This window comes from Littorina saxatilis, linkage group LG13 (assembly GCF_037325665.1).
Source record: "Littorina saxatilis isolate snail1 linkage group LG13, US_GU_Lsax_2.0, whole genome shotgun sequence".
In the NCBI taxonomy this organism is placed as follows: Eukaryota; Metazoa; Mollusca; class Gastropoda; order Littorinimorpha; family Littorinidae; genus Littorina; species Littorina saxatilis.
In genome coordinates, this window is record NC_090257.1 from 12,581,787 (window position 1) to 12,608,193 (window position 26,407).

The 26,407-nt window shown below is 40.8% G+C and overlaps 2 protein-coding genes across 2 annotated transcripts in view; one reads left to right on the forward strand and one right to left on the reverse strand.

Annotated features, from left to right (window-relative positions):
• The first annotated feature begins 4,250 nt into the window (after window positions 1-4,250).
• LOC138983629 (uncharacterized) lies at window positions 4,251-19,386 on the forward strand. The gene is made up of 4 exons (XM_070356910.1): window positions 4,251-4,534; window positions 6,393-6,509; window positions 16,662-16,769; window positions 17,199-19,386. Exons 1-4 carry the CDS (start codon window positions 4,463-4,465, stop codon window positions 17,574-17,576), a joined length of 675 nt encoding a protein of 224 aa, XP_070213011.1. The 5' UTR covers window positions 4,251-4,462; the 3' UTR covers window positions 17,577-19,386.
• Window positions 19,074-26,407, reverse strand: part of LOC138983628 (glutamate receptor-like) — a 21,735-nt gene continuing 14,401 nt past the window's right edge. Inside the window, exons 7-8 of the mRNA XM_070356909.1 lie at window positions 25,533-25,764; window positions 19,074-24,754 (exon numbers count right to left, since the gene is read on the reverse strand). Coding sequence (XP_070213010.1) covers window positions 24,677-24,754; window positions 25,533-25,764 — 310 coding nt within the window. The 3' untranslated portion in view covers window positions 19,074-24,676. The remainder of the gene's footprint in view (window positions 24,755-25,532; window positions 25,765-26,407) is intronic.

Sequence of the window (26,407 nt, forward strand, 5' to 3'; positions counted from 1 at the left end):
TCAGTCTCTAGCGAGAATTAGATAGCCACTGTCTCTGACCATAATTCTCTTGTCTTTTGTCTGTTGGCGTCCGCATCGTTCAGCGGGTGCAGTGAGTTTTACAACTCAAGGCGGGAACAATTACTTCTTTGTTTCCCTCTCTTCACTTTGCTGACTTTATTTTGGAGTTGTCTCCACTGCATGGGTGTACTCGATTTTCACGATGGCTCAGTGTGTGCAAAAGTGAACGAAAATTCTTCTTTTGTTTTCCTTCTTTTGTCTTCCATCGCTTTCTGTGCAATCTCGGCTTGTGTATGTCGAATTCTGCGTTACTGACACCCCCCCCCCCCCCTCCACACACACACACACACACACACACGTATACAAACACACACACAAACACACACACACACACACACACACACACACACACGCTTACAAACACACACACACACACACACACACACACACACACACACGCACACACACTGACACACACACACACACACACTACACACACACACACACACACTGACACACACACACATACGTACGCGCACGCACACGCACACCAGGGGCGGATTAGGGGGTGGTGGTTACAGGGGTTCCCCCCCCCCCCCCCGGCTGTCAAAAAAAGAAAGATTTAATACTAACTTTAAAAGAAATAATGAGTGGCTGCTGACACCAGTTGATCATGTTTAAAATCAAGGATTAGCCATAAATTGTTCATAAAATAGCTAAAACTCTTCAGCTTCAGGGGGGCTTAACCCCCCAACGGGGCCTTGCCCCTGTACCCCACATGGGGTCTAGGGGTAACCCCTCCCCCCCCCCCCCCCCCCCTCTGGCTTAACTGCTCCGCCCCTGCACACTCACACACACACACACCCTGACTTTATGTGAGGCACCACCACCACCAATAAAACGACAAAAGCAAAATCTCCTTATTAAATAATAATAATAATAATAAATTAACTTTCTTGTCTTTTGATTATCACTGAGATATGGTTGTGCCAAATATGGTACTCTTTCTCAGCCCTTCCATTTTGAAAACGTGCCCGGTGGAAAGTCAGTCAGTTTGGATTCAAGCGGAAAATTGGCGGCAGTGCAAAAGTGAAGTGTTTGTTTTGTGATAAGCTTGTTAGTGATAGTGTCAGCGAGTGTATCAAGTTCACACCACGTGGGTCTCCCTGCTGTCAGTGGTGGGGATAAGCCACTGCTGGCAATCATTGTGGGGTTAATCTTGGCTCTTACTTCTGTGGGGGGGGGGGGGGGGGGGGGGGTACAGCCACCGATTTATATATAACTCAGTCGGTACAGAAATCCGAAACAGTTAGACTGCTAACGTTCCAAATCAAGAATGAAAAAACAAGTAAGGTTAAAGTAATATTTTGGTGCGTTAAATTCAGGACAAAACAACACAGCACTGCCGGTCATTTTTGAATATTAGTGTTGTTTTCTCTTGAATTTAAAGTTCGTTTTAGCGAAGTATTTTGTTTAACTTGAATACAACCGCAACTGCGTCTCTTTGAATTACAATAACAATGATTGTACAAAAAAATTTTAAGCAGTGACCGGTAGTTGTATGTATCTAATTTTGGTCCAACTCAAGCACGTGTAGCTAGATTTGCATCATATTGTCAATAGGTCTGGTTGCGTTGGCCCGTGGTCACACACACACACACATAATGACAGTTTTATCAAGGCGCACATGACAGCTGATTGACCACTCTGGTGCGGTCACTTTGGGATCGGCAGTGAGTGCGGCTAAAGTGTATCAATATCTTTTGTGGAACAACAAAGGCGTTTACCTCCCACATCTGTCTAATTAAACTGAGAACTTCTGCTCTGGGTTATTGTGGGAAGGGATGACGGTGAAAGCAAAATCCAGACAGCCGCTGTAGATCTGTCATTTACTGAGTGCACCTCGATACCATACCAGACCCCAGCTATCCTGTCGTTGTAAAACGCGGCTAAAAGTTTCTGTCATTCTTACAACAACAACAACAACAACAACAACAACAACAACAACAACAACAACAACAACAACAATTCATTGTCCATTATCGTACAGCCAGTAAAATATCCTACACAAATCTTAAATTTATTTTTATTTTTTTAAGGTTCCTTATCTGGTTCATATTTTACAGAAGTTTGAAAACAACGAAAAAGAAATCATTTGCAAAAGTAGGCGCGAATGTGGCGCGTTTCTTTTGCCTCCTACTGTACTCAAAGTAACGTTTCTTTGACGTATCCACCTGCCTGTTAAACGATTTCAGACACATGAATCTTAGTAAGACTTATTAGGACAGAGTACTAAGGCAATTCCTACCTCCATTGACTCCTGCATTTCCCCTTTCCTTCTGTCCATTCTCATTTCTTTCTTACTTTCACTCCTTTGTACGTGTATGTTGTTTTGGATGGGTGGAGGGGGAGCTAGGGGGAGATTCAAGAAGAGGTTTGTTTGTTTGTTTGCTTAACGCCCAGCCGACCACGAAGAGCCATATCAGGGCGGTGCTGCTTTGACATTTAACGTGCGCCACACACAAGACAGAAGTCGCAGCACAGGCTTCATGTCTCACCCAGTCACATTATTCTGACACCGGACCAACCAGTCCTAGCACTAACCCCATAATGCCAGACGCCAGGCGGAGCAGCCACTAGATTGCCAATTTTAAAGTCTTAGGTATGACCCGGCCGGGGTTCGAACCCACGACCTCCCGATCACGGGGCGGACGCCTTACCACTAGGCCAACCGTGCCGGTAAGAAGAGGTTGATCATTATGTCACATATACTGACATATCATTTCTTCAAAACCAAAGACATCTTTTTAAGAGTAAGATTAATTTCATATCTAAAAGTTTGACTCGAAGCTCATGATTGTATTATCTTGAAGTCTGGCATCTGACTTCTACATACCACATACATTTTGTAAAAAAACCACCTGACGGCAATGTGTTCTGGCGAATGCCACGATCTCTTCCAATATTTGCATTTTCAGTTTGGCAGAAAGCTTGGGACTCATGAAGGATTGCCTGTCTGACGTCAGGATACTTGAGAAGAAGACAAGGAATGCAGGATGTTAATATTTCCGACGAGCAAAAAAAAAAAAAAAAAAAAAAAAAAAAAAAATATACTGAGACGAGCAGCCGGAGAGGAAAGAGGGGATCACGTAATGAAGTAGCGGGAGAGTTGACCAAACACAATCTCTTTCTTTATTGGTTCTTGCCCTCTGCCACCATCTGTCAATCACAGCCACGCCCTCCCCTCCCTGCTATGCCCTCCTCTCCCCTGTGACCTCGTGTCCTGCTGGGGGAGGTGGGGGTAGGGGTGGGTGTGAGGGTTGGACCGAAATAACTGCCATTCATTAAGTCCGGCTTGGTAAATCTTGAGTTCAGCGGTATTGAAGTATGAACGGTCATAGTGAAGCTGTTCTGTGCATGTTTTAAAACTAACGATACACAACTAATAATACATGATTTTGTTAAAGCGCAATAAATCCAGGGAGAACTTTCTGTAAACAGAAAAATAGTTACAGCACCATTAACCCTTACCTTGGTGCGATTCCCAATACATAGCACCAGGGGTGAATAAGCACAGAGAACAAAAAGTACAGAAAACGGTCATAGTTCCAATGGACAATTTTCGGAAATAACTCCGTCGGGTTTGTATGGGTTGTGAAAGAGTGAATACCCTTGCTTTTCCTCTGACAAATAACTTCAAACGTGCTCTTGTCCTCGTGTTTCCGACACCCCCCTCGTTAGTGATTGGCCCCTCCAATGTTTGTCCGAGTAAAAAGCAAGGGCATTCACTCTTTCACAACCCATAAAAACCCGACAGAGTTATTTTCGGAATTCGCATATTGTATGTTACCTTTGGGTGGATGGCTGCATGTGGGGTCCAAACAGTGTATTCGACCACACATGCTCACCCTGTACCGTGACATGTCGCGACAAGCAGCTGACACAATACCTACTATAACGCGTATCACCACATCTTAGAAGTAAAACAAGCAAACATATAATGCAGAAAAAATACAAAGGAAAGGTGTTTCTTCGCCTATTCTTTTATTGTCTGTGTATCCATTTTTACTTCGTCCAAATTGAACCAAATTGAACCATTTAAGAAGACATTAGGCCAAAAATGTTGTAGACTTCAGTTTCAACTTATCTCAACGATTGCCCTTTTCATCCAAGAACAGTGTGAGTAGAACTCCGCCCTCTTGATAACAGCATTCACAAGGAAATAAGCAAACACGCGGTACGTATAAAACCAGCACTCAGTCACAGGAAAAGGTCTCAAAGAACAGACGTTCCATGTTCTGTGTAACTTGGAACTTCAAACTTGTAAACTCGCGAACCAGACAGTGCGAGTAAGAATTATTTGTACACGAGCAAACGCGGAAGAAGTGACTGCTGTGTGGAGCTCGAGGGAAGTTGTCTATATCTGACGTCAGATCAGGAAACGTACGAAGCACTGAGGAACATGAAGGTCGTGATTGCAGTGGTGGTTGTTGTGGCTTTGGTGGGGTCGGCGTGTGCAGGTCCTTTGCAGAGGGTAGGTCATGGATATTCTGGATCACAAATCCAGAAACAGAGAGACTGCTAACGTTCCAAGATTCAGAATTAAAAAAACAACAAGAATTGTAGGTTTATTGGAACGTTTAATTATTGACAAAACAAAACGTTACGTGTACTGTACGTCGACCCAGTGATCTTTTAAAGGCACAGTGCAGCTCACAGCCTTCGTTTTGCGTTTTTGTTGCAGCTGAGTGCATTTACAGTTCAAAAATCCTCCTATGGTAGTAAAACAAACCCAAAACTACCCAACGACGAGATCTGTGAAGCTCGACAGTTTCTTGTTCACGCGAGTGCATAAATTAACCTAGTTATTACGTGGTGTTTGGTCGTAGTTCGATTCAACTGAGTGATTCCGGCCTCCATTTTGTTTTACACAAACTCATAATGACGTCTGACATAGTTTGCTAGTGACGTGTCTTTTTGTGCATGATGTGGAGATCTACCTGATCTAAATTTAGATCCAAAAATAGGCCAAGACCAGCCGGGTCCGAGTACAAAATTAATTCGTAAAAAAATCGCAGTTCTTGACTCTTTAGGTGCAAGTCAATGAAACTTAGTAGTTCTTCTAACGGATAGCTGCCTGAGGTATGACTAAAAGCCCCAGGGGCTTCGTGCACCTGGATTTGACAAGTTCAGTACCTTTAAGTAGACAGAGAGACAATCACTTAGGGTACAAATAATGTATTTATTTCAAAATCGTCGATGAATCTCGCATGCAAGATGCCGGCGAGGTAATCTTGATCATGTCAAAATGTATGAAATATGGACTCCCAACACCACCCCATCTTATAACATAACATAACAGTGCGAAAATTCTGAAGGTTTCATTCTGGGACGCACCCACGGACAAGATGTTTAACTTTTTGAAAGAGATTGAGATTTTTTAAGATTTATATTGTGCAAGGATTCGAATTTTAAGGAATACTCTTCCTTTTACTGTGATACACCTACCAGCACGATGGATAAACAAATTAAAAAAATGAAAATCCAAGACAGAAGAAAGATAAATATGATGAAAATCAAGGATTGACGGAATGTAAAAAGAAGATGGAAGATAGATTGGGATACCAGTAAGAAGAAGGACTCTGTACGGGCGCTTGTGTAAACATTTTGTAAACATTATTTTAATTTTATTTATAAAATGATAAATGCTGTTTAATATTTAATATTTCAAATGATATTAATTGTAAACATCGTGCGAGCTAATAATAGAACGTCTTGACAAAGGCCACGAGGTCGAAATATTGGTGAAACGAGAAGGCTTGTTTCGTTATTATTCTCCTTATTTGCTGGTTTTTGGTTCCCATGTTACGTTAAACATGTGTGATGTTTAACAACTTTCAGATCATAAAAAACCCCATAAACTTATCTTTCCTTTAGAATAGCACCGAAGCTTTAAAGCCTCACTCAGCCTCGCGCCTCGGTCACAGACACTGTCAGGCTTTTAGACACAGTACAAATACCCTTTCGTTTAAACACTTACCGCTAGAGAACATCCTAGGTGCCCTCCATAAAGAGCGAGCATTTTTCAAAAAAATTATTTTTGCGTGGCCAGCCGGATTTACTTTAAAACAAATCGGAAGCCTCGTTTTGGCACTAGACCTTACTTTTAAAATCTAAATAATAAATTGACAGCTTGTTACACAAACATTCTTAAACCATAAACCTATTCAGACACTTTAAATTTTCACGATGCATGTCACACTTTTGGTAAACAGCTTTGTAAAATGACCCATAAATATATTTGCAAGAGCAAACCTCAGCTGATATTTGCTGATATCTGACAGTGAATATGAACGTGGCTGACACGACTGGCCGGTGTGCACGTGTTTCAGACCAAGCGGTGGAGCGTGCACAGTGCGATGCGGGAGGCGGCGCCCGGTCTGACCGGACTGGACCTGGTGGACGTACTGGCCAGCGCTCCGGACATTCGCTACACCGACTGGACCAAGGTCAGTATCTTTTGATTGTCATCATGTTGCCCCTCAGAAGGGCGGTGCCCCCATTTAATGAGATCCGACACCGATACAAGCACAGCCTGGCGGTTACCTTACGATTGATTTTCTTCTGCTGATATGACAAAGTCACCAGAGAGACTTTTTATTGGAAATTCTTTGTCAGTTCCTGGGAGATGTGACAAAATGTTTTATCTGACGTAATGCTTCGTATTATGACGTCTTCTCTACCTGTTCTCATTTATGACGTCATAGATGTCACTTTGGAATACAGGGTCTCGGTTTGTTCAGTCGACGTCGTTTGTCATTAAAGACATTCGATATCGATTAAAACACAACAACCAAGGCGTCTCTTTTTGACCATCTCTTTTGAAGTGAAATCTCTGACGTCAAACGCCAAACAGAGTTAGAAAAGACGTCATACAGTAAATATAATGGTGACACGTAAATATTCTTCACTTCTTTTGCTTGTCTCCCAAGGAACTGACAGGGAATTTCGAGAACGAAGTTTGTCTCGGTGACTTCGTCGTATCAGCAGTAGAAAATTACTCGCCAGGCTGTTCATGTGTCGGTATCGTATGTCATTAACAATCCAAACATCTTGGATAACGGGCCAAAAAGGAGGGAGTCGTAAAATAAGCTGGGTAAATTTACAATGGTTATGAACAGTGAGTCTAAGAAAGCAATACCTAGAAAATAAAATAAAAAAAGGGGGGGGGGGTTGGGGGGTCGGAGGAGGGGGGGGGGGGGGGGTGTAAACGGGAGGCACTTGAAAGGGAGTTCCACTGTTGTGGTTCAAAGTTTTGGTTGTCCTTAAATGCTGTCATACTCTGAGTGCGAGTCTTCTAGTCTGTCATTTTTGTTTTTACATCTAGTCAAGTTTTGACTAAATGTTTTAACATAGAGGGGGAATCGAGATGAGGGCAGTGGTGTATGTGTGTGTGTGTGTGTGTGTGTGTGTGTGTGTGTGTGTGTGTGTGTGTGTGTGTGTGTGTGTGTGTGTGTGTGTGTGTGTGTGTATAAAGTCATTACGAGAAAACTACTGGACCGATCTTCGTGAAAGTTCAAATGAGAGTTCCTGAGTATAATATCCCCGACAATTTTTTCCATTTTTTAGATAAATATTTTTGATGACGTCATATCCGGCTTTTTGTGAAAGTTGAGGCAGCACTGTCACGCTCTCATTTTTTCAACCAAATCGGTTGAAATTTTGGTCAAGTAATCTTCGACGAAGCCCGGACTTTGGTATTGCATTTCAGATTGGAGGCTTAAAAATTAATTAACAAGTTTGCTAATTAAAGTTGTCATTAAAATCGATTTTTCGCAAACAGATTGATTGCATTGTATTCCTTGTCTTCTGCTAAATTCAAAAATATATAGATATGTCATTTTTACTCTAAACATGTGCTCAGAATGAACAAAAATTGGTAGTAAGTACTACGGACGCGTGGTTCGCGGCGGCGAGCGTGACCCGTACGTCCAGGTCTTCGGTATGGTTAGCCGAGACTATCTGAATGTAGTCTGGGCGATGATTGGTTTGTAGTGTTGATCTTGACGAACTGTGTTTTTCTAGGCGTCCGGAGACGCCTAGTAATTGGGATCAAGTAAGCGCTTGCCTATGGACAGGATAACTCTGCGGTTGCCTATGGGACACTGCCACATTTACATCTTGAGTTACTGCCCTTACTTTTTTTTGTTTTTGTTTTTTGACAAAATTGTTCAACAAAAACATTGTAGGTCGAACTGTGCAGGGTCAACCGCAACAAACTCTAACCATTCATACTTTGAAGTATTTGAGTGACTTATATACCGACATTTTTACTTCTTAGTTTTAGCACAGGTGTAGGAAAAAATCATGTACCAAAATGTTATTTATTTTTTAATTTAACATTTGTTTTACAAATGTGACCATGGTCTTTCAAACATACAGTAACATTAAACATTGTTATGTTAAAAAAAAGAAAAAAAGAAAAAAAGCTTTTGTGCACAAATCAGAAAATACATTGTACATTTTACCTACAGGCCAAACAGTGTCCGTGGCGGCAAAGGACCTATATTTTTAGATCAGTCACTGTGGCAATTTGTCAAGAACAGGCGCTTGCATTTGGATGTGTCCACTGATAGTAGGTTTGGTTGTGATCAATCAGAATGATGAGGAATAAAAATGTATGACAGTTTGTTATGATGACATGTAATTCACATATGCTGAAATGTAATATTATACATGATATAATATTATTATGGCTGTTGCCATGACCATGAACCCCAAGAAAGGTTTAATGTTATGTAAAATCAAAATACCAAAATCAAGCACCTATTTATCTGGTCTACGGCGTGTGTGTTCTGCTCTCTCTTGGCACACAGCCACAGGTCAAAGCAGAGGTTAACTTGAGTGCGCGTGTACCTAGCGGGTGATTTCTATTAGGGCCTTTTACAGCAGACCGCGCGCTGAGTTATTTCGAGGTACTCCCCTTGGGTACGGGCAAACTCGCTGTCGAAGCCACGCTGCAAACTGAGGAGTAGATTGTGTGTGTGTGTGTGTGTGTGTGTGTGTGTGTGTGAAGTAAAGGGGATGGTTTGCGTCCTGATATTAATCAAGAATATATTTTTCGGGGAACAAAAATGTGATTTATAGCTCCCAACAGTAACAACAACAGCAACAACATTATGAAACAAAAGCAAGACGAAAACGCAGTGAAACACATCAAAACCAACAGATAACTTCGAGTTTAAGTCACTGCAATAACTTGTCATAATTCCAGACGTTATCTGGTGTTTTGCTCACTGCGACAACTTGTTTAACACAATGTGAATAGCCCTCCGTAATCCCAGCGAAAACGTCCAAAACGCAGACACCAAAACTCGATGTTTTACCGTGTTATGCATAATACTAACATCTCCGGAATTTTATTGCGTTACGGCAGTTTTTCTAATGTGACATGAATCGCATAGGTATAATGCCACACAATTCAGTTGATTAACGTGATGTTTGATGTTATATGCCAAGTTAAAGTGCCAAAACGAGACTTTTCGCCCTGTGGCAGAAGTGGAAAAGTTTTTCGTCTACACCGCGGAGGTAAAACCGACACAGAGGCAGACAACCTACCTGCACACTTCCTGTATAAACTGTGGATAATCGTCAGCGAAGGTGGGGGACATTCTGCTGGAATTTTGCCAGTGTCCGGGGGGGGGGGGGGGGGGGTTAAGTACTTACATTTCACAACTTAGGCATGTTATTGTTATTGTTAGTATTGTTACTCCTCACTGAAACCAAGTAAAGCAGGCTGTTCACCCTCAATAATGCTTTTACTGTATTAGTACTGTCACAGTATGTTTGCATGCAAATACTAGTAAGCTTCCATGAAATATTGAATATATATATAATTTATATCCATTTCACAGCACTAGGATGGGATGTCTGGCACTTTGAATCACTAACAGAAGCACTGCCTCTTCCATACCCATCTCCTTTTTGAAAAGAGTATACCTATGGACCAGTGAATGGTTACATTTTAATGATCATATGGGTTGCTCTGATTTTATTCAGGATCAGGTACGTTTGTTTTTTTAACCACACAAACACTTAGACAACAATTATCAGAGTATGAGTTTTTCCGCGTGTTGATTTTTATTTAAATCCAAGTCACAGCTTCTGTTTTATGATGAGTGATGTAGTTTGAAACACTTGGACAACAATTATCAGAGTATGAGTTTTTCCACTTTTTGATTTTCATTTAAATCCAAGTCACAGCTTCTGTTTTATGATGAGTGATGTAGTTTGAAGTGTTGGTATTAAATGTTCACTGACAGTCATTCTGTGCTGGTATTCCCATTTTCACCTGCAGGGTTATGAAATATATGGGGAGAAACTTGGTCAGTAAAATCATCTTCAAGCGTGAACTGATAATTGTCTCTGTTTAAAATTACAATGTATTTCGTGAACACACCTTGAGAATGACCCTTGCGTGATTTAAAACTGCCTGCTGTGAATACTGTTGTCATACTATGAACTTTCTTTTGAGAAAAACAAAAAGAATGAAAAGCTTTTAACTAGCTTGTGAATGAGCCTCTTACTTCCATGTGGGGCTATAGCTGCTTTGAACTATTTTTAATGCCTGAAAAGGATAGTGATGGAAATTACTAGTTTAATGTCAGGTGTGACATATACTATTGATTGAACTATTTTTTTTATTAATCTGCAATTTTGTTACAACCTACTTTGTTTATTTGGTGACAAGCTAGTGGGAGGCACTTTTTAGACTTTTAAAATGTCAGGTATGGGAATTGTTAGCAAAGTTTCACATTTTCTGCAGTTGAATCCATATCTCCACAACAACAAAATGTATGGTCTTATGAACAAAAACACATACTTTCTGTGCTTGTTCGAAGGTAAAGACATATTTCTTTGTGTTTGTTAAAAGAAAAACCTCTTAATTTTGTCTGTTGTGAAGGAAAAGTTTACATGGTTTCGTCACCCAACTTACAAAATTTGTCCCACAAAATGTTAGGTTTTTTTTCTCCACTTTTTTTTCCTTCAGTTGCCATGTCTAAAATGTACACATTACGTAAAATACTCCATGTCAAAATCCAAATGTTTAAGGCAATGTGACAATTATTTTAAAATATCATTACACTATTCCTATAGCTTTGCCCAAATATAATGCAAGTAGGGGAGGTAATTGTTGATCCATATATTCATCTTAACTTTTTACGCATATGGACGTAACTCCTTAACTTGCATTATTTTTGTGCAAGACATACGTTTCACACCTCATTCACGTATACAACTAAATTCCATACCAAATCATCTTGCATTTTGTTCACCTCTTTCTACATTTCTCTAAACATTTTTATTTCAGTAGTCAAACACCTTTTCTTCCTATGTGGATGTTCTGTGATCAATGGATGGCGCAGACTAACATGAACATGTGCTAGAAAAATAATGTAAAATGTTTAAATGTAATCTAATGTCAGTTGTGGGCAAACACTTAACCAAAGTTAAAACGTGACCTCAAAAATGGGGTAATATGCAAAAACTTAAAAAATATATCAATATGACTCATAACTCATAACTCATAACTCATAACATTTTATTGATCCAACAAAGGAAATTAATTTAGTCATCAGCACATATAGGTCATTAATTAATAACTATAAGAGAATAAAAGAAGAACATTCATTTGATGTCATGTTAAAGCTGTCTGCAAGCAGATTTCTACACCTTCTCGTGTCATGGCCTGTCCGATTCCTTATATCTCAAAGTGTCTTCCACTTAATTTTCAGTCATTTGGCTGCAATCAAAGGAAACAACAAAAGCAACGAAAAAGTTTTTATTTTACTGCGTTTTAGTGAAACATGCAGCCAATAAACACATATTCACTTGCAAAATTATACAACAAACTGTATCAATACATGTTTGTCACATTGCATTCCAAAAAAATTATCTACGATACCAAACCTAAAAAATATACTGTACTTACATGTATGCGCGTCTATCTAACCGCACCTGGGATAACTGCAGTGAGTCGTCAAGAATAGTGTTTTTTCTGTGCGGTTTTTTTCAAATAATGCAATAACAGCACACACATTTGCTTGCAGAATTAAACAACAAATTTCACTGATACATGTTAGTCATTTTGCATCCAAAAAGAATGATCTACGACTCCAAACTTTGAAATATAAACTGCACTTATATTAAAATATTCTGTCAACACGTACTTCAGTTTAAGGCCTAAGTACTTAAGCATTTAGGGTCGAATCTACTTCCGCTATATTCGAAAGGGTGTGCTTGCCAGCTTCTTTAATGCAAAAAATTGAAAATATTATTCATGACGTTGCATTAAAAAAAAAAAAAAAGCTTTCAGATCTTAGAATGTCATTTCATGTTTAGACAAAAACTTCAAATTGTTAAAACATGTCATTTTTTTTTTGGGGGGGGGGGGGGGTAAAAACTTAAAAAATACTGAAATTTCATGTTGCAAATGCCTTAGTGGGCAAAAACTAAAAAATGTTAAGGTGTGACTTTATTTAGGTACATTTCAACTCGCTTCTCATCAAGGATAGCAAAAATGTGATTCAAAAATTTTCTTATTTGTATATTACACTATTTTTTTCCGATCAAATTAATTATTACAAAAATTGTCTAAAGTGACAAACTATGAAAATCATGCATTTAAAAAAATAAGAAAAGCTTTTAGAGCTTTCTGATGTCGCTGTAACACTTTAAAGCTGCCAGCATGCAGATTTCTACACCATCTCGTATGATGGCCTATCCAATTCCTTATATCTCAAAGTGTCTTCCACTTTATTTTCAGCCCCGTAGAGCAAGTCGTTTGGCTGCAATCAAAGCAAACAATAAAAGCAACGAAAAAGTGTTTATTTTACAACGTTTTTGTCAAACATGCAGCCAATAAACAAATATTCACTTGCAAAATTATACAACAAACTGTATCAATACCTGTTTTTCACATTGCATTCAAAAAAAATTATCTACGATACCAAACCTAGAAAATAAACTGTACTTACATGTATGAGCGTCTATCTAACCGCACGTGGGATAACTCTGCAGCAGAGCGTATATATTGCACGCTCTGCTCCGCAGTGAGTAGTCGAAAATAGTGTTTTTTTCTGTGCGTTTTTTGTAAATAATGCAATAACAGCACACACATTTGCTTGCAGAATTAAACAACAAATTTCACCGATACATGCTAGTCACATTGCATCCAAAAAGAATGATCTACGACTCCAAACTTTGAAAATAAACTGCACTTATATCAGAGACATCTCTGCTTACATTAAAATATTCTATCAACCCGTACTTAAGTTTAAGGCCTAAGTACTTAAGCATTTAGGGTCGAAACTACTTCCGCTATATTCGAAAGGGTGTGCTTGCCAGCTTCTTTAACAAAAATATTCATTTTGTCAAAATAACATGGACGCCTGTTCATTTTGAATGAACATTTTTCTTGTTGTTTTTTTTAGAAGGGAGGGGGAAGGTCTTGACGGGTGGGTGTGGGATGGGGAGGAGGTAAGAGGCGGTTGGGGGTGGTGGTGGTGGTGAGGGAGGGTGGAAGGGAAAGGGTGAGGGGGGGGGGGGGGGGGGCGAAGGGGGATCCGGAATGGTGGACCAAAGTGCACGCGCAAAAGAGGTCGCAGTGACGCAGTAGTTAAAAGGTAATGACAAAGTTTCCTCCAAGTAGGAAGCAAAACTAGATCATCAAACCATTGCCCGCCGCCACATTCCATAGCTTCTCTTACGTCACAGGAAACGAAAACACTTTGGCAAAGACATTTTTATTGCATCCTCGACGTTACAGCCAAACTGAAATTCCTCAAAAGAAAAATACAATGGCCAAATACAACCGGTCCCTGGTGTGTGCAAACACGTCTCGAAGATTTACATCAAAGAAATGTGATTTGTTCTCTGCGTCGGCGTACACACGCACTCAGTGTTACCTTTGAGTTTTAAAACAACGAAGAGATAATTTATTAGCACATTAACAAAGTAATTCACTTATTAGCTCACTCACTCAGTCAGTTAAACAAACTGACAGACGGACATGCAGACAGAAAGTCAAATTTGCAGAAAAAAAAGCATACATACATATATAAATACATACAAACACTTACATTCTAAACTGAAGTGTTTTACATGTGATCACACTTTTGTAAACAGTTTTGAACACATTCAGACTTAGTAAATAGTTATACTAGCAAAAGTAGCACACATGGTAAACACTAGTGTTCAACTGAACACTGAACTATTTCAAAAAGGGTTACAGAAAGTGTAATAAAAAGTGGAACACTTCAGTTTAAGGTGTTCTTGTGTTTTTCCACCGAAACAAATCAGCAGACAGACGACTGTACAGACAGAGTGAATCACATTAATTGTTCGTCAAAGACACAGATAGACAGACAGAGTGAATCACATTAATTGTTCGTCAGAGACACAGATAGACAGACAGAGTGAATCACATTGATTATTATTCGTTAAAGACACAGATAGACAGACAGAGTGAATCACATTAATTGTTCGTCAGACAGAGTGAATCACATTAATTGTTCGTCAAAGACACAGATAGACAGACAGAGTGAATCACATTAATTGTTCGTCAGACAGAGTGAATCACATTAATTGTTCGTCAAAGACACAGATAGACAGACAGAGTGAATCACATTAATTGTTCGTCAAAGACACATATAGACAGACAGAGTGAATCACATTAAGTGTTCGTTAAAGACACAGGTAGACAGACAGAGTGAATCACATTAATTTTTCGTCAAAGACACAGATAGACAGACAGAGGGAATCACATTAATTGTTCGTCAAAGACACAGATAGACAGACAGAGTGAATCACATTAATTGTTTGTCAAAGACACAGATAGACAGACAGAGTGAATCACATTAATTGTTTGTCAAAGACACAGATAGACAGACAGAGTGAATCACATTAATTGTTCGTCAAAGACACAGATAGACAGACAGAGTGAATCACATTAATTGTTCGTCATAGATACAGATAGACAGACAGAGTGAATCACATTAATTGTTCGTCAAAGACACGATAGACAGACAGAGTGAATCACATTAAGTGTTCGTTAAAGACACAGATAGACAGACAGAGTGAATCACATTGATCATTGTTCGTCATAGACACAGATAGACAGACAGAGTGAATCACATTAATTGTTCGTCAAAGACACAGATAGACAGACAGAGTGAATCACATTAAGTGTTCGTTAAAGACAGAGTGAATCACATTAATTGTTCGTCAGACAGAGGGAATCACATTAATTGTTCGTCAAAGACACAGATAGACAGACAGAGTGAATCGCATTGATCATTGTTCGTCATTGACACAGATAGACAGACAGAGTTTACCATATCAAAGACACACTCCGCCTCGTTCGTGAAGACAGTTCGCCTCAGCGTATAATCTGGTCAGGCTGTTACGTGGGATAAGACCATCCCCCAGCTTGGTCACTTTCCAAAAATGAACAGCCTGGGCGTTCTTTGTGCATAGTAGACCTTTGTTGAAATGACTTAATCAAAACATTCCAACTCACCACAGCAAACAGTAAGGGTGTTGATTTTTGGCACTTGGCAAAGTGGGCGGAGGGGGGAGGGGGGGGGGGGGGGGGCGTAATCTTATGCTATGTTAAAGCCTGCGTCAGATCTGAGACAGTGCTCAAGGCGAGCTGTTTTCTCGAGGCGGAGTGGGCCGTTATAGTTGACTAAGTTGTTCGTCTCGGACACAGATGCAGGTGTTAGAAGGTCAAGAAGTTGCGTTCCTGCGCCGCTAGACACGGAGGCGTGTGCGCATGTCAAACGAGCAAACGATTTCCGCTTGGCTGAAAGAAGTCAACCCGTCTCTCGCCTTCCCCCGTGGCACTGAGGCATTCTAAGTTATGAGACGGTCCTGAAAAACGACCGATTAATATCAGCAGTGCTGAAGTTCTCAGACATCTTCCCCCAGTGTTAAAGTAACTCTCAATGTTGGTTACTTTGACTCGCGATCTGTGACTGAAGCCGACAGCCACCATTGTGCGACTGAGATATAATGAATGACACAGTTTTGGCGTGGCAAGTAGACTGCTTTGTTGATATCACACAGTGGTGTTTGTCAAACTCTGAGGCTGTTGGTGTGCGCACGTTCTGCTAATGATGATGGATGCCATTTGTGCGTCTCCAAGTAATGTATAGAAACACCACAATGTAGCACAACTAGGCAGTACATACGAGAATTGTTCGTTATTATTGTTTCACTCTCATACTGAGAGGAGGGACATTCTGAGCAAATTATCAGCAGCTGATACAGACACTAGACGATGTTCGGAAATAAATCTGCCGGGTTTGTATGGGTTGTGAAAGAGTGAATACGCTTGCCGGCTTTTAGTGAGTCAAACTTTCCCACGCGACAGTCACTAGCGAGGGGTGTGTCTGAAACACGTGGACAAGGAGCACGTGTAGAAAGCTTGCCTCACTAAATGCAAGAGTATTCACTCTTTTGCAACCCATACAATCCCAGAGTTATTTAGGAGTTTGTCTATTTACACACATCTAAAATGACTGCGGCGTTATGTGTCAGCAAAAACGGTGTAACTGCATATATATATATGGTGACCTCTTCTAGCTTCTTATTGACAGCACCTGACAGCTATCAAGAACAGCAAGTTCAAGGCCTGTTTCATCACTAACCTTGACCCTGGCTTTAACCTTGCTGAACCGGAGATGGAGAAAATCACAACAGAAAAGGTGAGCAAAGGGAACAGAGATTGATTTCGACACGCATGATATTTGAGATTGGCACGATTTAAATGTGAATTCAGTATTTTCTGTGTTTGTTTACTGTTTACAAAATTAAATCTATTCGATAAAGGTTTCTTCTGTGTGTGTCAGTGTGTGTGTGTGTGTGTGTGTGTGTGTGTGTGTGTGTGTGTGTGTGTGTGTGTGTGTGTGTTTGTTGTTGTTGATGTTACATTTTCATTAATCATTGTTACTAACTCCTGACCAGTACACTTACAAAACAATCGGTTCTGACTTTGGTCCATAACTCTATTGTATCAGGCTTAGCACAGATAGATCTGCACATGCACACGCTTAGAACTGAGTCATGTCAGTAAGAACTTTGTTGTTGTCGCGTGAGGGTTGTGTTCACCCGTTCACTGTTGCTCTTTCCTGCAGGTTCCAGACACGGTGACCTCTCCACAAGATGTGTGGTATTTACGCCAGAAGGCGGGGTCTTACATCTCGCCCATGTGTCAGCAAGTCGACATCTACTGGCTCAACGCCATAGCCCCGCCCCATCCCCAGGGAAACAAGCCCGCCGGGGAGCTGCCTCAGCCAATCAGAGTCAAAGCGAACAACTCGCCCCTGCCAATCACCGATAGAAGAGCACCGCCCCCTGTCAATGTCTTCCGCTCCCAATTGGCCAGTCAGAACAACGTGCCCAAAGCCCCGCCCCCTGTTTCGTTCTATCACCAGGAGTTGGCCAATCAAAACGTGCCGCACATCGAGCGCGTGCCACAAACCCCGCCCCCTTTGGCGCTGTGGAAACAGTAGAGTGGGAATAAACTGACAGTAACTCGTGAATTCTCTAAATCGGGCCATACTCCTCTCACGAAAAGGCTCAGAGGTAAACAGATCTAAGTAAAAAAATCCAAACTCAGAGAAATTGAGATCTATGGTCTAAAGTAAATCGTTCTATTTTTTCGATCAAATTAGCAGATGTCAAACAGAGATAAAGGGCGAGAGGGATACCGAAAACAACGATAAACATGTCGTTGTTGATCCCACTGAGTTGTTCCACTGTAATTTAGTGATTGTAATGGGACACGACGAAGGGAAGTCGTATAAAGCATTTGCCTTTCTTGTTGCCTCAGCGAAGACACAGTCTTAGCTACAAATAACAATCTTGTGAAGATACCAATGTTATTTGTTTTCTTCTTCTCTGTTACGAATTAATAACAATCTTGTGAAGATACCAATGTTATTTGTTTTCTTCTTCTCTGTACGAATTAATAATTAGACTTAGGATGGCCCAGACTGTTTAGTGGCTGATAAATAGGATACACATTTCTGAGGAAGAAGTAATGCAGCAAAAATCACTCTAAGAACACCGGAATGTGTATTTAATTAATTCCTTGCTGTTGTGCACAGATAAGACAAACAACACGCTTATTTGTAAACAAAAATGTACATGGAAATGCTTAAAAATTCTCATACCTTGTTTCAGTCATATCCTTTTCATCTATTTTTTTTAATATATAGCAACAACTATCCCTTTGCTGCATGCTCAGTTGAATGAATTGATAATGGTAATGTCTGGACAAAATAGACGATCTCCGGAAATAACTCTGTCTGATTAGCATGGGGCGGGAAAGAGTGAATACTATTGCTTTTATGGAATCACACTTTCCACACGTGCTCCTTGTTCACGTGTTTCAGACACACCCCTCGCTAGTGACTGGCCAATAATGTCACGTGTTTCAGACACACCCATCGCTAGTGACTGGCCAATAATGTCACGTGGGAAAATTTGACTCAATAAAAGCAAGAGTATTAACTCTCTCACAACCCAAACAAACCCGACAGAGTTATTTCCGAACATCGTCTATTGATTGAAGCAATCATAATATAAGGTGCAGATTACCAAGTGCGGAGTGTTGTGGATCTATAGTTATATTAAAAGATGATCAACATTCAAATTCTTGTGACAATGTAAATTTTGACATTCAGTTGACCTTTTATTGACTTTTGTTTGCAATAAGTATTGAAGTAATAAGCGTACTTGCAAAGGGGAGAGTGGGTGTTTTTTCTCAGATGTATCTTATTTCTATAACACAATGTTCTAAATTTGGTGTGTGTGTGTGTGTGTGTGTGTGTGTGTGTGTGTGTGTCACACAAGCTATGCGCTATTGAGCACAAACATATACCCAAAAAAGAGACAGACAGCAAACACACACACACACACACACACACACACACACACACACACACACACACACACACACACACACACACACACACACACACACATTTCAAAAGTAAACTGCAACATCAGTGACTGAACATTTACTGTTTTGTAAAAAGCAAAATGAAAAATAAACAAAGGAACAAAAACTCACACACACAAAAACAAAAACAGAAAACACAACAAAGCAAAAACATTTAGCAAAGAACAACACCAGCAACAAATTGAAGAATCAGAATAAAGGAACACATCGAAGCTGCAAGCTAAAACAATCACAACCCTCATGATAACAGAACTCAGGAAACATAAACAACATTAAACAAAATTATGCGGATCGTCAAATCAGTTACCATAAAACAGTCACATACGTCTAATAATTATTTGTCTAATGATTATTTGTCTAATGATTATTTGTCTAATGATTATTTGTCTAATGATTATTTGTCTAATGATTATTTGAAATATTGTCATAACGCGATTTATTTTCAATTTAAAATAGAATACACATTGTTATTACAATTGAATGTATTGTGCATTTCTTTTTATTTTGTTTCACAAGAAAAACGTCACACTAGTCTGATTCAGTTGACCCTACTGTGTGCACTTACAACAAACACCGTTCATTAAAGTCATTAAATCAGACTGCAATTGAAAAATAAACAGTTATACTTATAAAAACATTATTAGATAATAAATTACGGAAACACTATTACATCATTTTCACTATATGATTCACATCTAAGCACACAGTTACTGAGTAAGAGTTTTACAAAAAAGGCACAGGAAAAAAAAATCCCATTAAAGTTTTATTTTCAAACGCCCGTTGCACTTAAAAGAGATGACATTGCAGAATGGGAAACATCTGTGATCTTTAATCTTATAGCTGTTTTTGACTTTATGGCACCCTATTAGTGAAATGCAAAATACAACGTTCATTCTTTTCACAAACAAAAATGATTACATTTACAAACAAATCGACGCAATTCTCTTGCCAGTTAAACTGAGCAATTCCCATATGAGAAACAAACGCTATAACTGTACCAAAGCGTTGCTGTTGACATATATTTTTACTGACGGGAACATTTAAAACAGTGTTATGAAGGTTTCTGTGTAAGCTTTCTCAAAAAAAGAAGTTAACCAAAATTTGAAAAACAAAATTTCGTCTGACTTGAAGAAATTTTTTTTAGTTCCACTCTATCAGAGAAAAACATTTATATAATATTTAAAAAAACAAACAATTTCTATAGCGCGAGTTCCATTAATTGGCTCCAGGCGCTTTACAAATTCATTCTAAAACAAACAAATGTAGAATTTATAAGAAGATCGTCTCGGAATTATAAGAGATTCGCCGATAGAAACAACAATCAATTGTATCTGGGATAAAAATTGCAAATTTGAAAACAAAAAATACTGTTTGGGTTGACTCATGCACAAGCAAGTAGTGAGCAACGTTGGAATGTGTCAGACTTCCTGGTTTAAACTGATCACACATGCACAGAATAAATACAAAGCAGTGTCTTGGACATTTCACACACATGATAACTACCAAGCACTGTCTTGGAGATGACTGCATATTGTTGCGCGCTATGCTTTAGCAACGACATAGCTTAAACGTAAACGTGACACCCGCTGACAAAAGTTAAGGCAAAATATGTTAACATTCTTGTTTCTCTTACGAAAGACGTTCGTAACAATTGAAAAAGCAGAACGTACAAAACGCGTAAACAAACAAAACAAACTAGAACCCCCCTCCCCCTTTTACTGACGAATCAGAACAGCAGGCGGAAAGACAGACAAACATGTTGACAAACAGACGTACACGTGTACAAACACACATGCAGACCGCAGACCAACAAACATACTAATTCTGTTCAATTGCAAATAAAATCACCATATAAGTACACATTTAACAAAATTTGATGTTGACAATCATCGTCTGCGAACAAAGACTCAAAGAAAACGACGATAATAAAAACAGCCATAACATTTCTAGAATCTTCTTGCAATTCTGTTTCACATCGCCTTGTGTTCACGCGTATCATTCCCGTTGACAGCATACAACAGCAAGGCATTAGACAAAGTACAAATCTGTTATAATTATAGTCCTTACTACAATCATAGTCCTTGCAATATTTATAGGACTCACACTAATTATACTGTAGTCCTTAAAGAATTGTAGTCCTTACAATAGCTCTCACAATGATTATAGTCCTTACAATAGATCTCACAATGATTATAGTCCTTACAATAAGACTAAGTATAGTTCTTACAAAAACAATTGTTCTTACAATGTTTACAGGCCTTACACAAATTATAATCCTTACAATAATTATAACATTATAGTCCTTATATAATTACAGTCTTTTCAACTTTATTACAGTATGATTCCGTCCATGATGCTTTCCCATGGGAAATACTTTCAGAAATAAAAAGAAAAAAGTGACTGAATTTTTGAGACCTTGAAATGACGAAGAACAGGCAAATACTATGTCAAATTGCAAACGTTTCAGTCGCAATTCGTTTACTGAGCAAGCAAGGCCTGAAGCATCCGCCTTGAGTTTCGGGTTTTATCTAATGCCCCGGTCTCACATCTACGAATGTCACCCGACTTTAGGTAGTCGGCTGGAAGTCGGAAGAGGTCGGAGAGTTCGTGAGAATTAGCAATTTTGTTTTTGAAAAGTCGGTTAGTTCGGAAGGCCCTTCAAAACAGTCGGAAGAGCCTCCCGACTCAGACGAATAGAAATTTGTCGGGTGGTTGTCGTAAGCGTGTCGGTTTAGTCGTAAGGCGATTCTGATTAGTCGTAACGGTAGTCGGAAGACTCGTAAGGGTGGTCGGATTTGTCGGTAGCATAGTGTCGTTCGGATTAGTCGTAATGGTGTCTGATTTGTCGTTAGGGCAGTCTGATTTGTCGTTAGGACAGTCGTTAGCTAGTCGGTTTAGTCGTTACACTGGTCGTGAGAGTCGGCTATTGTTCGGAAGTTTTTCAGCTAATAATCGGGCCTGTCGTAACTGCAGTCGGAATTGTCGTTACTGCAGTCGGAAGTGTCTGGACACATGTCGGATTTGTTGGCCAAAAAGTCGGGTGGTTGTCGTCTGCTTGTCGGCTACATGGTCGGATCAGTCGTAAGGACAGGTCGGGAGTGAAATTTGGAGCCGAATTTGCATCCGACACTTCCGACCTAGCCGACTTAAAGGCACAGTAAGCCTCCCGTAAACCATCACAGAGCTCCCCGAGCGTCTACATACAGTACAAGCATACTTCCATTTGAACGCTCACCGAACGGGAACATCCTGGCTGCTTTCTGTCGAGCGTGAGAAATTTTCACAGAATTTATTTTTGTGGACTTGTTCCTCTACAACAATGGCGCCTCGTTTTGGTGCTGGACGGCTGTTATGAATATACCGGAAATCACGCCCGGACAGTAAGCCTCCCGTAAACCATCACAGATACTGTCAGGCTTTTACACACAGTACAAACACCCTTCCATTTGAACGCTCACCAAACGGGAACATCCTAGGTGCCCTACGTAAAGAGCGAGCAATTTTTAAAGAATTAATTTTGCAGATTGTCTCGAACACTTTTTGGACCCATCCTGAACTCAGGTCAAAAATGAGTTACTTCCCTTCGGGTCTCATTCTATCGATGTAAAACTGGCAATAGCCGTGGATCGATGATTATCAGAATGTTTTTGGACCGTGGTGCGTTTTTGCGCTAGACCTAACTTTTAAAATCTAAATAATAAATTGACAGCTTGTTACACAAACATTCTTACAAAAGAATTCTTTTTTCATCAAGACAAGATCAGTACAATTCGAAGTTGTGAAAGTTTGAAAAAAGAAAAGCCCGGAAGCAGGGTCACGCAAGGGTCGTAGCAGACGACGGTTTATGCATATCGCCGTTCCTCTCAACAGTCAAAAGCCATCGCTAGAGTTCTTGTGAACCACAGCCGTTTGTTTCGTGCATAAAAACGTGCTATTGTAGACAAGCTCACATCGAGTCGCATTCAAATGATTAACTGACGACTACATTGTGAAAAAGGGAAACTTGATCACACGGGTTCACAATGGCTCAGGGGTAAGATAAACCACGCAAACATAAATTCTTTAAAAATTGTTCGCTCTTTACGGAGGGCACCTAGGATGTTCTCAATCGGTGAGTGTTTAAATGAAAGGGTGTTTGTACTGTGTGTAAAAGCCTGACCGTATCTGTGACGGTTTACGGGAGGCTTACTGTGCCTTTAACTATCCCCGACACTTCCGAAAAATCGTATATGTGAGACCCAGGCATTATACACGATGTTCGGAAATAAGTCTGTCATGTTTGTATGAGTTGTGTAAGAGTTAATACTCTTGATTATAGTGAGTCAACATTTCCCACGTGACATTATGGGTCCAGTCACTAGCGAGGTATGTGTGTGAAACATGTGGACACGGAGCACGTGGAAAAAGCTTGCCTCACTAAAAGCAAGAGTATTCACTCTCTCACAACCCATACACACGCCACAGAGTTATTTCCGGAGTTCGTCTATTTACAACAGTTTGTGACACCACGCCTTTTAAGGACTTCTGTAGCTTCTGTAGCTTCTGTAGCTTTATGAAATCCACGACATTGCACATACTCATTTACACAGAAAATCAAAACAAATCAAAAGCACCGGCTCCAACAGTCCTAATCAACTTCACAACCTTATTAATGGTACACCCACTCATGGTGAAATTGATGGAGTAGTTTTCATGCCAAAGTTTGCACATCATGTTCGGTAAACATGACAAAAAGGGACACAATAACACGGTCTGGTCATTTCTTATAATTATGTGTTACCAGAATGTGTCAAAAATATGTGGACCTGCTCTCATTCAAACACTCATTTTGGGACGTTGAAACTTAGCTTACTTTCATTCATATCTGAAACTTGACAGGAAGTTTACATTCATTTGCACACAGATGACATCGACTCCTTTATTCTTGGTTAAACAGTTTCACTTTCGCAGCGAAGAAGAGGTGTTAGCCGAGTGTGTAAGACTGTTCTCCGTATATCGGTCGAATTGGACGTAACTTCCAAAAATGAAATGAGGTGAATAGATGTATGACTACTTCCCTTGCTTTAAATTGACAACGAAGAGTCACGTCTTCGCTTGTGAATGGTTGTGGGTTCTGTGCACGGCGAAGCTAACTCGCTTTTAATGAGACGAAAGCAGCCCGAATGTTCATGATGGTAACCTCACAGGACTATACGATACCTTATCCTTATCCGTCATTCCTCGTGACTTCCATTTATTTGGCACGTACTCTTTCAATTTGCTAATGCGCCAACGTTTACGGCGAAGTTTACACGTTCTCTGCAGTATTGATCTGTATTTGCGACACTGGACTATCCATGTAGACTCCTACTGGACTCTCTCTGTGTCACATTGACTCTTATACTTGACTCTCCCTGTAGCATAAACTCGTAATAGACTCTCTCTTTGTGACGTGGACGTTTTACTCCCACTGGACTATATCTTTATGACATGGACTCTTACACTGGACAACGAAGAATACTGTCTTCAAGAATGTCTCTAGACTCTGACTAGGGAATGGACGTACATGATGTCGAACAAGGCGGATAAAACACATGGTTGATGGAATGTTGAGTGTTACGGCTGGGTGGGGCGAGGCGTGGTGGCTGGGGTGGCCACGATGAAGACCTAGGCGTCCTCATCTCGGAACTCCCTGTCGATACGCTGTTGGTCGTCCATACCTGTCCGGGGCAGTCTCTGGGGCACCTGCAGTGACGGTTAGCGCTTAGTGTCATGTATGTGGGGTGACATACAGGTCATACCATATACAGAGTCAGACAGACAGACAGACAGACAGACAGACAGACAGACAGACAGACAGACAGACAGACAGACAGACAGACAGACAATGACACAGACAGACAATGACACAGACAGAGACACACAGAAAGACAGACAGACAGATAGTCAGACAGGGAGAGAGAGAGACAGACAGGCAGTCTCTGCGGCACCTGCAGTGTCAGCGCTTAGTGTCACTGAGTCGTGTTGGTCAGACAGATTAGAACACACACACACAAACAGACAGACAGACAGTCGGACAAACAGACAGACAGTCAGTCGTCTCTGTGAGACATGCAGCTTTACGAGACATACACATAAGATCATAGACACAGACACACAATCACGCAGACACAGATAGACAAACAGTCAAATAGACATACACACACATTTACACTGTCCCAAACAGATACACACAGACACACTACCCATCACAAGCAAACACCTACACTTGCCACCCCTCCCCTCCGCACACACACACGCACGCACGCACACACACACTCCCAAACATCCCCCCCACACACACGCGAACCACCTATACCACACAAACTACCCATCACACACAATCAAATACACTTCCAACCATAAAAGCACACACCACCTACCCCCTTCCCCCCTACCCCCCCTCCCACACACACCAGCCACAGGTCAATGACTCCGACCACCCTACCCCCCCCCCCCCCCCTTCCCTGTACCAATGACTCACAGCAGTGCCACGTCTTTTGGCGTAGAAGATCTCGGCGACGAGGATGCAGCCGCTGAGGACAATGCCGATGAAGATGACGAGGAAGCCGGTCCCGAAGCGGCGAAGCGTGACGGCGCGCTCAGCAAAGTACTTGGGACTGCTGCCAAACGTGTCGAAGAACGCCACGCCCTGAAAGATGTACTCTGACGTGTCGTCACGCTGACAGCCCTGGTGCATCCACTTCTGTTTCAGGCTGAAAGAGAGAAATAGCATACGGTCAAACGAGATACGGTCAACCGCAGGGGCGGATGACATCATTTTTAAGGGGGGGGGGGGGGGGGGGGGTTTCCAAATTTTGTTTAGAGACTGATCGACGACGCAGGCGTTAAGCTGAGGGCGCAAAGCGCTCTTTACCTCCCAGGAGGGTCCAGGGGCAAGGCCCCCCCCCCCCCGGAAATTGTTGAGAAAAACAAGGAAAATGGAGCAATCTGGTGCAACCTTAGCCAACACATTTCCCAACTACCTTACAAAACCATCATTTAGAAGACAAAGGCCGGCTGCTAGGGGGGTCCGGGGGCATGCCCCCGAACATTTTGGATAAAAACATGGAAAATGAGGCAATCTGCTGCAATCTGAGCCATAATTTTTTTCTGAAGTTTTAAATAACCGAAAAAAAATGTTTAAAAATTTTTTTCTCTATTTTTTGGGGGATTTATTTTTTAGGCTTGGGGGGGGGGGGGGGTCCGGAAACCCCGGAAACCCCGGAAACCCTCCCTGGATCCGCCCATGAACCGGGAGTACACCCATACAGCGAACTTAACTGTGGTGAAGGATAAGGAGTAAGAGGGTGCTGGGTGAGGCCGGGTGGGGTGCATCCACTTCTACAGCAGGCTCAG

Bases quoted from the DNA above. Each gene is read 5' to 3' on its own strand.
- LOC138983629 (XM_070356910.1), top strand. From the start codon at position 4,463: ATGAAGGTCGTGATTGCAGTGGTGGTTGTTGTGGCTTTGGTGGGGTCG. The intron at 4,535-6,392 runs GTAGGTCATGGA...CACGTGTTTCAG, and splicing joins GTGCAGGTCCTTTGCAGAGG to ACCAAGCGGTGGAGCGTGCA. The intron at 16,770-17,198 runs GTGAGCAAAGGG...TCTTTCCTGCAG, and splicing joins AGAAAATCACAACAGAAAAG to GTTCCAGACACGGTGACCTC.